At 36.7% G+C, this 17,089-nt stretch overlaps 1 protein-coding gene across 1 annotated transcript in view; it reads right to left on the reverse strand.

Moving 5' to 3' along the window:
• Positions 1-1,532: 1,532 nt before the first annotated feature.
• NFKBID (NFKB inhibitor delta) overlaps positions 1,533-17,089 on the reverse strand; it is a 28,423-nt gene continuing 12,866 nt past the window's right edge. Inside the window, exons 6-8 of the mRNA XM_044079035.1 lie at positions 16,852-16,968; positions 2,960-3,124; positions 1,533-1,836 (exon numbers count right to left, since the gene is read on the reverse strand). Coding sequence (XP_043934970.1) covers positions 1,771-1,836; positions 2,960-3,124; positions 16,852-16,968 — 348 coding nt within the window. The 3' untranslated portion in view covers positions 1,533-1,770. The remainder of the gene's footprint in view (positions 1,837-2,959; positions 3,125-16,851; positions 16,969-17,089) is intronic.

A 17,089-nucleotide genomic window follows, 5' to 3' on the forward strand; every position in this document is an offset into this window, starting at 1 on the left:
ACCGCGAACGCTCACATGAGCAATAATGCCGGTAATCAAACTTGCTATTGTGGGGGGCTGCATCCCCCACACCCCCCGCTAACTATATATTCCAACTCCGAGGACGCACTACAGTGAGGAAAGGGCAAATATCCCACTCCACACTGTAACACGACCCCACAATCACAGTTTTGATTCCCGGCATTTTTGCTCATGTGAGCATTTGTGCTAATGTCTTTTCGTGCATCTGATATAGACCCAACTGAGTGAGGTAAAAAACGTAATTAAGCCTGTCTCAGCTGTATTATTCTGATCTTTGCAGAGGAGGGTCTCATTTTCAAGACTCTATGGGATTCTGTAGCTAGATCCAGGTAAAACTCAGAACTAAACTTCACCTTGGTAATATTAGTACCTCATATTATTTTATCTAAGAAAGTATATCTATGAATAGAAACAACATGGTTTACTTTTGTAACAAATTTATAAAACTTGGAGAATGCTACATGAGAAATGTCTTAATCTTTTATCTGGCATTCCAGAATGACAGCTTATGGGCTGTAAATAGGAGATTTTTAATTATACATTTTCTATCGATTCTATCTGACCTCAGAAGAACAGAGAATTTGTTGTCCTTCCTGTAACAGCATACATTTGACTGTTATTTTTTATATTAAGAGCTAGTGTTGGTCATATGTTTTATGTTCTTTTAGTAAATGTTTTTATATTTATTATTAATTTATATTCTTTATTATTATTACTAATGTCTCCTAGTATAGTATACAATCCAAGTGTATAGGCATGCTAGATAAATTATGGATTTTTCTGGATGATGATAAATTTTCATTTTACTGAAGTTGTACAAAACTCAAAACAACTATACTGCTTGTGATAGTTACTGTATGAGCTAGGGGTTTAGGAGAGGTGTCCAGAGGATCCCACAGACTGGTCTGCATCAAACCATCTAAATCTTGCTTCTCTACACAGTAAAGAAGGAACTATGACTTCTGGTAATGCCCAAAATAGGTGTTAAACCTCTCTTCCAGATTGGAGGGGTCTGGTTCTCACCTACCAGGAAAGAGGAATTAATGGGTTGATTGGTAGATAGTAGTATAGTCATGAGCTATGATCCTGTAGAGGAAAAGTGGTAGACGTGGTCGGTATCCTAAACTATGGTTTCCTGCCTGAAGAAAATTGGCATTACTGGTTTCAGGTGTACACTTAGAAAAAAAGTCTACAACAGTGTTACACCAGATATAAATACAATTTTTTTCTTTAACTCTGAATTAAATCATTCAGTTTTGTGTTTACAAGTTTGGTAACATTTCAAGGAAGTTTAGTTTATTCCAGTATCTTTAGGGGTGATAGCTGGTTTTAAAGCTGTAAACTACAGCAGCAGTAAATTACTCATTTAATAATGAAATGCCAAAAACTTATACTAAGAATTAAAAATGACACCAAACAGATTATACAAAACTATTATACAAATGTATAATTTATATTACTGCTTTTAGTAATCCATAAAAATAATGTTTACTTGTGAAAAATATTTAGAAATTCTCATTAGTGAAAAAGTGATGTCTCTTCCCCTCACATTAATAGTTTGTTGATGCAAATTAAATAGAATAAGTTAGTTTCTGTCCATTTGTTTAAATAACATTTTAAAAAAAGGAAATCATGTCCAGAGGATTAAGCTAAAGAAACCAATGCTCCATTTTTGGAGGTACAATGTTTTTCCACCAAGTGGGGGAATATACGCAGGGACTAAAAAAGCAGTCCATGTCTGGTAAACTCCTATAAGGATATATTCTGATGCCTTGAAGATGTCATAGCTCTGCCTCTTTTCAGCAAATGTTTTATCTGAATGAGTAAAACAGAAAAAGGATAAACAAAAATATTTAATCATTCATATGGCACAATTACACAATTAATAACAATGTTTTAATTTGTGAAAATTTGTATTAGGTTTGGTTGTAACATCTTTAGAATGGTATTCATGTATGAATGCTTTTGGAAAGCAATGAATTGTTGTAAACCAACCACTTAAAAATTATATGCTTAAACCGAAATTCATGTTGCATAAATCAAGATGAAGTGGCTTTAATCAAATATTTTAATGTAGTATTCCAACAGATCCCATTAACTTTTTTGTTCAATATCATGTGCAATTTGAACAAAAATTAAGTGTCATGATGTTTAATTACAATGTCTAACAAGCAATTCTAAATAAGGTATTGAAATATATGAAATTTGCAAATGTGTGCCCATCCCTGTGATGCAGAGGAATGAAGTCTTTAGTGTGACCCACCCAACTCAGGCACAGTTTTTGGCATAGGCAGTCTGTGTGTGTGTGTGTGTGTGTGTGTGTGTGTGTGTGTGTGTGTGTGTGTGTGTGTGTGTGTGTGTGTGTGTGTGGTGGGGGCTAGATAGGAAGGGTGGGTGTGAACAGCCAAAACCGAGTCACCCATCCTGGGGAGGAAGGTAACTCTGTCTCACTTCTTAGGTGATAGCCAGAAGTCATATTACAGTGTATCTACAGCTGGAATAACTGCCCTCTACATGCTCATCAGAGCCTTGACACCATTAATGTAAATAGAGATACTTGGAAGGATAGCTTCCCAGTTTATCTTTTGTTACCCTCCTCAATGCAGGAGAGAACTTTTGAATATGGTTTATTGGCTAATGTTATAATGGCTGTAGACTGATTGCCTACAACTTACACATGAACCTAAATTATATTTCTTGTGAAGGGATTTTATACACTATGGGCCAAAACTCCAATTTATATGTTTTAATGATTCAGTAAAATAAAGGAAATACATTTCTTCAAGGAGCATACATATATCTAGAAGAATAAACACACACACACACGCACTCTCTCTCACACACACACACACACACACACACACACACACACACACACACACACACACACACTGTTTAGCTTATCCTAAGCAATATCTTTGAAAGTATGTGTATGTACCCTCTCTCCTTTCTCTCCAGGTTGCAGCAGATGCACGGCTTGGTCATTCTCCAGATTTCGAATACTAACATCTGCCCCATGAGCGAGTAGCAGTCTGATAATTTGTTCCTGGTTATCATCATTGTGGAGGCCAGCAGCCATATGCAGTGCTGTATTTCCATGTGCCTGGTGAAATAAGAAGGAAAGATTAAAAGAAGATCAACATGTAATGCAAGTAAGAAGCATTTTTAGTAATATACTTCAACTATGATGCTAAATAAAGTTTTAAAGTAACCACATATTCAACATTAAGTAATTTAGTGGTGATCTGTTATCATTAAGTGGAACGCTTTTACTAGGTAATGAAAGATAATGTAATGAATGCACATGACATGCTTTAGGAATTTATTACTGCAGTGGTAACATCAGACTTAATATTGTACAGCAGAATGAACACTTCTGGTGGCAAAATGGTTAAATCATTGAGAAACACTGAATGGTTCACTGCATGAAATGTAAACTAATAAAAAAGAGGTAAAGCTGTATCATATGAAGGCAAGCACACTGGACTGATAATGAAGTTATGAAGGGTTCCACAAGTCTTTCAGATGTCCTAGCAATGGTTTCTGACTTATGAACCTAAAAGAGCTAAGGTGAAAATGACTTAATTCTTTGGTAGCTAAGTAGTGAGAAAAGCAAAATAAGGATGAATGGCATTCTCAGGAAGAGAAGGTTCTGTATACGACATACAACTTAACTATTCTAGAAGAGGAAAGTAAATGAGAGGATGCAGACTTAAAGCATATGTAGATATGTTCTAGAAGAGCAAAGGGAAACATCTGAAAATGCATTTATTTTTGTATCCCACCACACTCACTGGCTTCACACCTAAGTACTTCAAGTGTGAGCATGCAATGAGGACAGCTTGAAATTAAGCTCCACCTTTGAGTGTGATGTTGTCTGTCAGGCAACCTTGTGCTCATATTAAGGGTTTGACTCACGGTATGTCTCTAGTCTTCAGCAGTGATTAAGTAAGTTTAGCCTCCTCTTTCCTGTCTTCCATGGCAGCCTCCTCTGGTGCTTGGACTGGTAACAGAACCTGCGTTAATAGGGCAGTAGACAGGCTCTGACCTCCTATACCATGTAGCCTGTGACACCAAGTGTAACTCTATGCAAACTGGGTGTCACTATAGTATAGAAAGAACCCTGATTACACTTCAACCCTTACACTTATGAGACATGTGGCCACATAGACTACAGTGTTATAGTAACCCATGCCTTGTTCTTTAATGCAATTTTCCATGCCCAAATTTGACATGATGCATTTACTGTGCAGGACACATAGCTTGCTATGTTGTGTCTTAGACATTTCCTTATACTACAGGTTACAAATGCTGCTAATATGTGAGCTTTGTCCATGCTCTCCTACTATGCCCATACACTCACTTCACTAGTGTATTACAGGTGTTTTTATATCTATCTGTCTATCTATGTACAAATTGTAGGTTATACATTGCATGCTATTCAAATCTAGCTGTTCACTCACTGCCCTCCTAGCAACTGTGCATAGTTTGCTGTAGTATGATCCTTATTAATGTGTATAATTAAGAATATTCTTATTCTGATTTAGGATAAAATAAAATTTACTTGGATGATGTGCTATCAATCATCAGTGGAGACAAGCTATTATTTCTGTTGAGTGTGGTTTGTTTTCAGTCTGATGTAAAATTACAAGACTCTGAGTTTTCATGTAGCAACAAGGAATTTTGGTAAGTGAATTTTTCTCTGTTTGACTATAGGGAAGTCCTTGTGAAGTGCTCACCAGTGAGTGATTCATATTTTACAAGTCACTCTTAGCCTGCAAAGTTTCTTAGTACTTGAATATATTTTTAAGGAAATAGATCACTCAACTGAAGTAAATTTCAGTTGTAATAATAGTTGAAAGAAGATTGAGGAAAGTTCATAAAGGATTTTCACCATTACTCTGAGTTGGCTTGGACATTAAGTCGGGAAGTAGTTGCTAACCTGATCACCACCTCCAACACAGCCATTTTTACTTTGGCTGAATAAACTAAAAGCAATTTTCACTGTAACCTAACTACAGTCAGAAGAAGAGACATCTACAGTAGTGAAAACAAGAGGAATCTGCTTTGCTTGTATGGCTACTTTGATATATTTCACAGCACAATTACCAAAAATCTGTGCACAGACAAAGCAGGGACGAAAGATGTAATTTAAAATATAAGGTTCCTCTGAGAAGTAACCAAAGGATTACCAAGTCACATTTGTTGAGCAATAGCTTTCATCCATATAATACAAGTGGACTTCATCAGAACAAAAATACAAGCAAGTACCAGCAAGTTTAAAAACTCTTACACAGGTCATACAATCAGTAAGGCCAACCCCATAAAACTAAAATCAATTAGAAATAGCACACAGTTAACTAAACCCAGTTAATTAAACCTAGCTGCCAACTTACTTAAAGAAATACACATGCTTCAATTAGTAATAGTAAGCAGTTAATAAAAACTACCATGCATCATTTCTTGAAAAATGGCTGCTAAATGACACCAAAAGGCATTTAACATAGCAGGTACTTAAACACCAATGTTAAAAGCTTAAGAGTTAATGCATTACAAAGTTAGAAACATCACTACAAATTGTTACATACTATAACATGTTAATTGTTACATACTATAACATGTTAATTGTTACATACTATAACATGTTAATTGTTACATACTATAACATGTTAATTGTTACATACTATAACATGTTAATTGTTACATACTATAACATGTTAATTGTTACATACTATAACAGCATAATCATGGAAAGGCAACCCAGAAATCATAACTTTGCCACCATCTGTTTAATACCGATAATAAAGAAATATAATCTTTCAATCCCAGCAGTTCACTGGCATGCAAGTTGAGTTGCCATTGCAACTCTTTATATTCTATTTTATTTTCCCATGAACCACACAGATTATTGGGCTATATACCATACAAAATAACAAAAGAAAATTGCTTGAAGGCTGCACAAATAACTGAATGCCTGCATCGCACACTGTTGGCACTACTTTTCAAAATATCAAAATTATGCTTGTAAATGCACCTTTTGAGGGCCTGTTCTGTCTTGTCAACATAAAAGGCAGGACATGCAATGCAAGGGGCAAAATAAATCAGCCCTTTCCTATTGCAGTTTCCTTTAACTGAATGTAATATAGATTTTAAACTGTTATTAACACAAAGTCACATCCTCACAAATATATCTACACTGGTTACACATACCATACTTGGTAGTACCTTCCTTAATGGTGATGTCATTGTAATTTGAATAAGTTTCAGCTTAATTCCTAATATTTCTTGCTGTTTTATAAACAAAGTAAGGTGCGTACCCAACGATGCTAGAAATAGCTCTATTAGATCAAAGAATGCTCCAATTCCTCCCATGATACTTCCTTTGCTATATGCGAGTCCACATTATACTGTAAAACTAATGCCCATTGAAATTAATCTATACTATCTTTTAAGGTCTGACCACCTTTGGATAAGAAAGTATTGGATAACAATGGATCAAACTGATCAATAATATCCCTACTTATTCCAAAGGGGACATTGTTTCCATTCTCTGAAACCTGTTTGTTCAAACCAATGCTGAGGGGGGGGTGTATTGTTTTACCCCAACCTCCTGAAATATCATTACTTATTCCCTTAATAATGGACCTAGAGTAATCTCTATCAAGAAACATATCCCCCAAAACACTCTTCTCCCTATCAAAGTTATTCTTGTTGGATGCCATTCTAGCTAGTCTAATGAACTGGCTCATAACAAGGCTTCTTTTCTGGGAAAAAGAATGGCAACTACTAAAGTATAAATATGCATTTGAAAACGTGTAAATTGTAGATGAAAAACCCACATCATTTTTATAAATAGTAGTATCCAAAAAATTAACACTACCCAAACCAACTTGATGCGTAAACCTCAAAATTTCAGTTGTAATGTTTAAGTACTGTAAAAAGTCATTATTCATATACTCTGTCCCATTCCAAATAATAAAAATATCATCCAAATAGTGCAAATAAAGTTTACGATAACTATAAAATTCAGAGTAAAGAACTTTTATCTCATGACAACATCGTCATATTTGCAAAAATCGGGGCACATGCAGCCCCCATTGTGATGCCTTTAATCTGTTTAAAATTTTCTCCTTCGAAATAAATATAATTGTTACAAAGCACAATTTCCATAAAATCCATGATAGTTATAATGTTGGTAGCTGATAAAAAAATTGATTTAAATCAATCTTTGTGAAAAAGTTTTAAGCCCATCCCCTGTAAGATGCTAGAAAAAAGAACATAGATGGTCAAAAAATATAAGTCCTTGTCCCATAAATGTGATTTTAGTGTTCCTAAAAAATCCCAGGAATCTCTAAGCATATGTGTGTTCTGTTGTTGAACAGGTTTCAAATATCTATCTATTGCATTTGCAAAGGGGTAGGTTTTAAACCCCTGTGCAGCCATAATAGGTCTAAACGGAGGCTTAAGAACACACTATAACAGATCAGGCCCTCAAAAGGCACATATAGGAGTAACTATATTTTAGAACTTTCTGAGTTTTCAGACTTTAATAGCAAAACAATGTAGTAGACCAGTAAAGTGATGGAATGTATTTCAGTGCAGTATCTCCATGTATATCCCTGTAACTGTCCATTCTTTGTATATGTGTGTGTTCATACAGCAGCTTCATGCTGTATTGTTGATATGAATGTATTGCAGAATGTTGGCCAAACTGTATTTCTGCATTCTTGTGAAGAAACGTCATCCTTGAATTTGCATGGTACAATCTAAATATTAAATTAAGCCTCTGTAGACTTTTGTAGTGGATCCCATATGTAGTCTGCATCGAAGTGTGACAGATATTTAGCATCAAATAATAGGAATTAATGCATATTACCAGGTTTGGTTTGTGAATCTCTTCTAGTCTGAGGCATAAAGATAATTAAGCAGCCATACAAAAGGCATGAAACTGCTAAAACCAACATGAAGGAATCCAGGAATAAAAATATTCACAATCCTTTGCTGTCTTTCAATGTCTTAAGTAATTTCTACTGCTTTCTAAAACATGTGGGTAGATGAGTAAGTAAAAAGGGTTTAAGTACGCAGTGACTCAGACGGGGCCATGCTGATGTCATTTCCTTACAGGGCAGAATGGGAATTTTTCTTCAACTAAGAAAATAATTGCTTTTCTCAAACTGCATGTTTGTTTTTACTTTTGATGGAAATCTCAGATTTTCAGCTGCAAGAATCTAGAATGAAAGTAAAGAGTAAATGTAAACATTCATTCACACACACAGACACACACACACACACACACACACACACACACACACACACACACACACACACACACACACACACACACACACACACACATACACACACACACGCGCACAGTTTTGTGGTGCACATTTTGTAAGCTAAAGTATCAAACTGAACCAGACAATTCAGCTTCCTCTGAGGATCATAGTATCACAAAAACTAGTTGTATAGACTTCCATAAAAACGTCTGTACCATTCAGTATAGTCAGATGGATATCACTGTGGCAATCAAATGGTACAATCATTGCCCAGAACAAAATCTGATTGAAAATCAGTTGACAGACCATTGCTGGCTTTTTTCTGTGCAAAATCACAATAATGGGGAGCAGGGAGTTTTCCCCTTCCCCAGTACACAGCAATCTTGGAGTTGGTATATATAATTAGGAGGGTGTATTGGGGGCACAGTCCCCAACATGCAGGTTTAGGGAGGCTTATGCCCCTTCAAAACATATTTGTTTTATGCTTATTTTATCCTTTTTGACTAAGTGAAGATTGAGGAGTTTTCCAAGATCATCTGAAGTTCACAAATGCGAGTGCATGATGTTATGAAATACACTCAGTCAGCTATATCATCCAGCTGTAGTAGTTTTTGAGAAAGCAACAATGAAAGAATCGAATGATTGTTTATCATATTTGTGATGACATAATTCTACATTGGCTAGGCAGTAACCATTACAGTGTCAAGTTCATGGGCCATGAATATGAAAAGGGCATATTCATCTTCAGTTCAATCCTTCAACTTTTTTTATAGGTCTTTTTCCAGAAATCAGAGAAAGTGGGGTTTACCTTTTTTCATGCAATTTTTAGTACACAGATGCTCTTAACACATTTAGGATTCATTTGGCAGCTTTAAGGTGGATAGGCCTTTTTCTGGGGGTTACAGATTATTTGGACCATAGTTACTATCCAGGATGCTTAAAGGATGGCTATATGTTAAGAGGGCCTTAAAGGACAGCAGAAAGCTGATAGGTTGACATCTACTGGGCATTATTGTTAAAGATTTTTTGACAGCAGGTGATTTATGTTCATTTACAGTGTGTTCAACATTGTTTTCCTGTCTTTATGCTGCAATTTTTGCATCAATGAACTGTTGAATTCCTTGTGTTGGGACAACGTGGTCATTCCTAACAAATTCCAACTGATTTGGTTGGGAAATCAGACCCTTGGTCATCTGCCCTGCCCTGCTTAGCAAGTTAGTTCCAAAAGGGGACAGGACAGGCTTAGCTTTTAAGTCTGCATTTGGCAGACCTATCAAATTGTTAGATGCTAACTCTGCCTTATAACGTGGAGGTGGTTGTCCAAGGCCTTTTTGTCTTACGTAAGATGTTAACACCATGAACTTGTATTACAAGAAAGGACGCTATCTGGATTTTGGGCCACTCTTTCATCAGAAGAGGAGCTCTCCAAACTCAGCCAATGGGACATACTGGTTCACTTGAACTTAATCATCTTTCAATCCAGAATTTTAGTTTTTCAGGGCTTTCCTGTTTTCATTTTTTTTTGAAGGTTGGCACCAAATATTAGTCCATCAAAGCTTACCCTGGGCTTTAGTTATTCATTTAGGGGGGAATGACTTAGTTGGCCTACAAAAGGGTTTTGTTAGCAAGAATTTTGTCTGACCTTCAAAATCTCCATACACCATACCCTCAAATGGTTTTATTTTGGTCTATGATCACACCTACAATTCATTGGATTGGAGCCAGGAAGGTGGCAACTATCAGGAGCTCCAGAGGTTTTATAAACCAGAGGGTGGCTCATCCTTCCAATCAAATTGGATTCCAGGTGATAGAACATAAAGACGTGGCTAAACCAGCTAAAGACTTTTATGGCTTTGATGGAGTGCATCTGAATGATCTAGGTTTTTACCTATTTAATGTGGACATATTTAAATTATGTATCTTCTCAGGAAATTTTGTGATTTTTCCAGTTATTTCTGGTGGAGATCACTGAAGGGGGTAATGGCATTGTTATTCCATCTGGCAGATGCTTTGCAGTTTTTGCCCCCTTTTTCTTTCCCCCTTGGTTGTTTCTCAGCTGCCTCCTCAAATGGGCAATGTATGTTTTCAAGTTTAAGACCTGGACAAGGCAAGTAGTGTGTGGGATGAGAGTCGACCACTTATGTTTATTGATAAATAGGTCTGAGGCAGCTTGTGGTACATATCTGAACCTTTCAATACAAAGCCACAATGGACTTGGTTACATCAAATGGTTTATGGTGAGAATTTACAATATGTATGTTTCATGGTTACAAAGTTAATTTATTGTGTTAACAGTATGTTGGTTGCTTGTTTAATAAATAGTCGCAATGCCAGTTGTTGACGTATTTATTTTTCAGCTTAGAGGACAATTTTATTTATGATATGTTTTATCACATTGATTTTGTTCCAGCATTATTTTTTTACATATTTAAATGTATGTGGTATGAGTAATTAATTTCATGAGGTGACTGGAAGAAAATATTTTCAGAAGTGTTCAGAAAAAATAGTTTTTTGAACCAGAAGATGCCTTATAGGTGAAGCCAGCTGATCAGTTTATGTTTAGCCTGATTATTATTTATTAGTTTCATTTATTTTTTTATTTTATTTTACGTTTGTTAACCGGGAGAGTCCAACTGGATTACAAGTCCATTTTCAGTGGAAGCCTGGGGAGAAAAGCTCCAAGCGAACAATTTTTTTTACAAGACATAGTTTTAAGGACAGACTTTTGCCATACAATTTCCATAGAAGAGACTTTTACATACATATTAACTAACAGATAGGATACATTTGTTCTCTACAATATAATATCACATTTTAGAAGATATTCCTAAGTTTAGGATTCCTGTAATATATTTACTATTAGAGTAAAAGCAGACAGATGTAGAATAAGGCTCTGAGAGAACAGATGATGCTCGCTATAGTTGAGAAGGATAACAAACTGATTTACTATATGTCTTCACCTGGTTTTAGTTGCTTATGGAGAGCTGAACATTGCTGGGGTAGTTTTCCCTAACTCCTGGAGAGATGGGATGAGCAGTAGATTAACAGTCCTAAGTGGGTACAGTACTATTATTGGTTGGCTTAGCAGAGTTACTTAAGTTAGGTGAAGTGTTCTAATGAGACATTAGCCAAGGGGGATACAGGCACACAGTCGATTAGTCAAAAAGTGAGTTTTAACAAGTTTCTTGAACTGTGATGAGGATTTGTTGTCAGTTATGTAGGCAGGAAGGGAGTTCCATGTTTTTGCTATACAGTGACTGTAGACAGACTTACCAGCTTCATTGTTATAATTGGTTACTTTGAGGAGGTTTTGTGTGTTAGACCTCAAAGGCCTTGCAGTTGTATAGGGTTGCAAATGATTTTGTAAGGCTGGGGTGTTTTCAGAGTTATGTATTATTTTGTGGGCTAGTGATAGTTGATTGAGTTGAAGTAGTAGTGGTAGTTCTAGCAAACTGAGTTTTTTTAGGCAATCACAGTGATGTGTTCTGATGGGAGAGGTTGAAGCGAATTTGGCTATCTTATTATAACAACTATCAAGTTTGTTTAGGTTGGATTTGTGGAGATTTGTAAGCACGGGGGAAGCATAAAGTAGGGTGGATAGGATAGTAGGTGAGTCCTCATTATTGTAGTTTTGGAGTGGTCAGTGAGGAATTTTTTATTGTGATACATTAGGCCAAGTTTTTTATGTACTTTTTTATGGTTATAGAAATATGTAGGTCAAATCCAAGGTGATTATCTATTTCAACCCCTAAGAGTTTGGTATGATTTGTGGGGGTGATTGTGGTCTTGTTAAAGGAGGAGATGAAGAAAGGGTCAGTGGGAGGTGTGGCTCTGTGGGAGCTAGAGAGTACTAGCTTTGTTTTACTTAGGTTCAGAATGAGCCTTTGGTTTGTAATCCAAGTTTCTGCTAGGAAAAAGCATTCTTGTGTTAGGGAGTGAAGGATGTCAATTGATTTGGCTGCACATATTATTGTGGTATAATTTGCATATTGCACTATTGAGGCTTTAGGAATACTGTTTGGGAGGTGATTGGTGAAGAGTTTAAAAAGAAGTGGCCTCAGGATGGAGCCTTGGGGTACTCCTAGGGAAACTGTTAGGGAGGGGGAGAGTTGGTTTTGCCACATAACAGTTTGTTTCCTTTACTCTAGGTAGTTTGTGAACCAGGAGATGGCAGGGGTGATAAGGTTTAGAGTAGCTAGTGAAAGGAGGAGTTTATTGTGGTTAACCATAGTGAATGCTTTGGACAAGCCAAGGAAGGTGGCAGATACAAGGAGTCCATTGCTTCTGTGAGTATTGACAATGTTGGTAAATTCTGTTCTGTGGTGGTGGTGCCATGGAAGGGTCTAAAGCCATGTTGTTGTGTTTCTATTAGATTATTTTCTAGGAGACATTTCATTAGTTGCTTGTGTATTACCCTCTCTAAAATTTTAGATAAAGGGGGTAGTATGGCTATAGGGCAGTAGTTATTGAGTTCCAGGGAGGTTCCCCCTTTATGTAACGGGATGATATGTGATATTTTCCATAGCTTGGATACTATACACTCGGAGATGGATCTGTTAATTAGGATGGAGACAGGATATGATATGGCTTCTGCAGCCAGATGAAGGTATTCAGTGGGCAATTTATCTGCAGCTAAAGATGTTGGTTTGAGCTTGCGGAGTAGTTTTTCAATGGATTTGGTTGGTTCTGGGTGGAAGCTGAACTTGGGGCAATTGTTAGTTGGGGGTGGGGGGTGGATTTGCAGGGTTGGGATGTTGTCATAGGGTTGGTTGTTTGCAAGTGTCTGGATGGTTTCTGTAAAGTATTTATTAAACTGAGTGGGGGATGTCTTCTTGGTTGTTATCTATTTTTGGGGTTGGGGTAGTTGTTTCACCTGGTTGTAGAATAGAGTTAATTTCTGCCCAAAATGTTGGTGGGTTGTTCCTGTGCTTATCCTGTAACTTTTGGTAGTAAGATGTTTTGTCTGTTTTGGTGAGTTTTTTGGCTTTGTTACGTAGTTCAACGTATATTTGTTCGTTCAATTGGGATTTACTGTTGAGGTAGTTGGTCCAGGCCTTGTTTCTTTTTTTGAGGAGGGATTTTGTGTCTGGGGTTAACAAGGGGGCACATTTAGTTTTAATTCCTGTTGTTCTGGAGGAGACATGATGGTTAAGGGTGTTTAAGCAGGTAGTATTGAAATACAGTACAGCTTTATTAAGAGGTAGGTTTTTTAGGGGGGTCCAGTTGCACATTTTTAGGTCGTTTATAAAGTTGGAGCAGTTAAAGTGTTTTTTGTTTCTAATTAGGTGTGTAGATATTTGGGTCAGTTGTGGTGATTTTGATCTGAGTAAGAATGTGGCTTGGTCTGGTAGACACCCTGTTAGGGATATCAGTGATGGGTGTGATACAAGTATCCAATCTAGAGTGGATTGGTGTTTGGTTTCCTTGTCTGTTCTTGTAGGGGAAGTGATGAGTTGGTTTAGGCCATGTAGATTAATATGGGAGAGTAGGTTATGACTGGAACAGTTTTGCCAGTCAGTATTAAGGTCTCCTAATACTATGCTTTCCTGGGGGAGGGAGTTAGATATCGATTCTAGGAGTTTTTCTGTAATGGGGTATTGTTGCCTGGAGGGATGTAGCATCCTATGATGTGGATGTGTTTACTATCATTAAGTTTTAGTTTTGTTAGAGTGAGTTCAAATTTATCGAGGTCTGGGATTGTTATGTCTACTTTCTCAAGGATGAGGTGAGATTTATACACTATAGCAACCCCCCCTTTTTTACCTATTATATCACTATGAATTATATTGTAACCTGGTGGAGTGACTTTGTTGTTGTGGTTGCCAGGTTTAAGCCAAGTCTCTGTTAGTATGACTATCTCAGGTTGATAAAAGGAGAGTAGTGCATGAAGGTCATGGACTTTGTTTAGTATACTTCTGACATTTAAATTTAAAATGAGAAGCGTGGATTTGTCTCGGTGGAGTAGGGTATCATTCAGGTTGAGGGTTGGGGCTCCTAGATTTTGTGGACCTGGGTTTAGGTGTATATCACTGCAGGTAATGAGTTGGGTTCTGAGGTAAAAATAGAGTTTGAGTAGTTTGTTTAGGGTCTTAAAGTTCTTTATAGTTGTTTGGGAGTGGTAGTGTGATGGCTGTAATCTGTGTGCATAGTGGTGAATAAAGAAGGTTTGGTAGTGGTATGGGACTAGTTGAGTAAAAGGGTGTGTTGTAATAATGTTAGTGGAAGTAGTTTTTCTTGGTATGTGGATAAAATATTTTTTTGGCGGTTGGTGATAGAAGTTAGTAGTAGGAGGGTGGATACACCTAGGAGCAATAGTAAGATGTGTATGTATGTATGTGGCTTTGGGTAGTTTGGGCATGGTTTCATTGGGTTTGTTCATGAGTGAGAGATCTGCTTGAGATGGGGTGGGTGTGGTGGATGATGAGAAGTGTTGTTTGTGATTGTAATGTAGTTAGATGGAAGACTGTGTTTTACAGGATGTGGAATAGTGGAAGAGAAGGACATGGGTACAGGGGTGGGGCTGATTTAGTGATTGCTGGTTAGCTTGATGGGAGTGGCTAAGTTTAGTTGAAATGTAGCACTAGTGGGGGTGGGTGGGAATAGGGAGCAGGGAGGGGAGTGGAGTGAGCCCGAGCGCCGTGAGGTCGAGCGAGGCTAATACTAACTCCAATTATATCCATGGGCTTACTTCTTTCTTTTCTTTGTACACCAAATGTATCTTTTCACTTGTTTCTGTTTACACCAACTGTACCTTTTTGGCTGTATTGTACTAGTTTGATTTCACTTGAAATATATCTTTTTGATTGTATTTTACTGGTTTATTTTTACACCAAATTTATGGGCTATTTTTAAGCTATAGATTGTCCCCTTGTAGAGATTAATTAAGAGCTGCAGGGTATATTTTATGGGCTGTGTGCAGGGGAGCCGGATGAAATTACTGTGTGCAGGGTAGATTTGTAGGTTAAAGAGGTAAGATCCTTGGGGAAAATCTAGCTAGGTTACACAATATGGAGGGAGCCTAGAGGTGCCTTTAGACCCAGGGTAGCATGAAAAAGGAAAAAAGGTAGAGTGTTAAGGTACTAGTACATGTTATGGTATTAACCGTATTCAAATTGCATGTTGGACTTCAAAGACTTGTAGCAGGTAAAGGTTTGCAGGATAACGTCCTTTCAGTCAGGGTATCTTATAGTGGAGTAGTTTGAGGGGGAATACCTAGAAAGAAAACATTTATTATGAAAAAGACCTTATCAGCACTAATAACTAGCTACCAGTCAAGCAGGCATAACACTGTCACTTAAACTATGCAATATATGGCAATACAAGAGCTCTGTACCGCTATGAAGCACAGTATATGCTTCTTAGTTACATACATGGTCAACAAACAGTTCAAATGTATCACTAGCTTTATAGAGTACTCTTGCAATCAGACTATGATGCAGGTAATAATTGTTAAGGTTTTCTACAATGCTGTGTCCTTGTTTGATGTTAAACATTTAATCAAGATGCTGGAAAACAGCTATCAAGTATGTTTTCCTTGTAAAAGCAGTCCTTAGGAGAACGGGTAGCTAAGCAAGCTAAGAGCAGCCGTATGGTAAGCAGCTCTGTTTACAGATTTTATCACAAGTAATGAGTTGCTATTCCAAGTTTAGGAGTCTTAGAATAGTTTTAAAAACAAGCAGCTAATCAGGCTAAAAGCAGACATATAGTATGCAGTTCTGCTATCCGTTTTCACTACCACAGCGTAATTCTTAACAAATAGCCTTTGCTATGTTTGCATTAGAAACACGTGCAATATGCACTTAAGTAAAGCAGTAATAGGTGAAACTATAGCATGCAGAACTCAATAAACAAACAGTTCCAGCCACAAAATTCAAGGAGAAAATTAACAATATTTATGACAAGGATAACATGCACCTAAGTAAAGCAGTAGTAGTATGTGAGACAATAGCATGCAGTACACAGAAAAACAAACACAGTTCCAGCCACTATCGCTATAACATAAGATGATAGTCAGTTTGGTAAATGTTTACACTGTCAAATATAGCAGTACAAAAGGCTAAAATAAAGGTTTACATTTTCAAAAAAAAAACAATTAAGAGTAATTTAATGAGCAATGGAATTGTATCCCTAAATTACTGATTCATTCAAATATCCAAATATTTCCTCTTGATGAAAGAACACCTGAATATTTTTACTGAAGGAAAACTATTTTTCTATCTACTTATTGCACTGCTGTCATACATTTCTACATTATAGAATTTGAATTCTGCATTGCAGATTTGGTAATTTGGAAAGTTGTTTCAGCATAGAAGAATGCAAAAACACAGCACTCACTTTTCACATTTGCATTTAAGTTTTGGTTAAAACACCACAAAGGTTGAGCAATGCTAAGTATAATACATTTTTGATAATCTTTTAAAAACTGTGAAGTAATGAAGTAAACTGAATGAGTAAGTGCTAGGCACAAGGTCTCTCTTTCAAAGTCTTTCAAAGTTGGATTTATGTAGAGCATGAACCAAAACTAACACAGATAAGGGAGTACTGGGCTTACCTTCAGGTTAACAAACTTTTGCTTGTCTTGGAATTCAAGCTCGAGGAAGAATTTAACAAGAGGCAGGTTTCCCTCCTGAACAGCCAAGTGTAAAACAGTCTTGTTGCTCTTTATTTCCTAGTAAAGAAAGAGTTTTTGTTTTGTTTTTGAAAATGTGCTGTAAACACAGTAATTATTTTGAAAATGAATTGCAAAACTATATCATCTTCTTTTCAATACATGCTTTTTACATTTTTTT

Source organism: Protopterus annectens, chromosome 8.part0 (assembly GCF_019279795.1).
Source record: "Protopterus annectens isolate FY-2018-M chromosome 8.part0, PAN1.0, whole genome shotgun sequence".
Classification (NCBI taxonomy): domain Eukaryota; kingdom Metazoa; phylum Chordata; order Ceratodontiformes; family Protopteridae; genus Protopterus; species Protopterus annectens.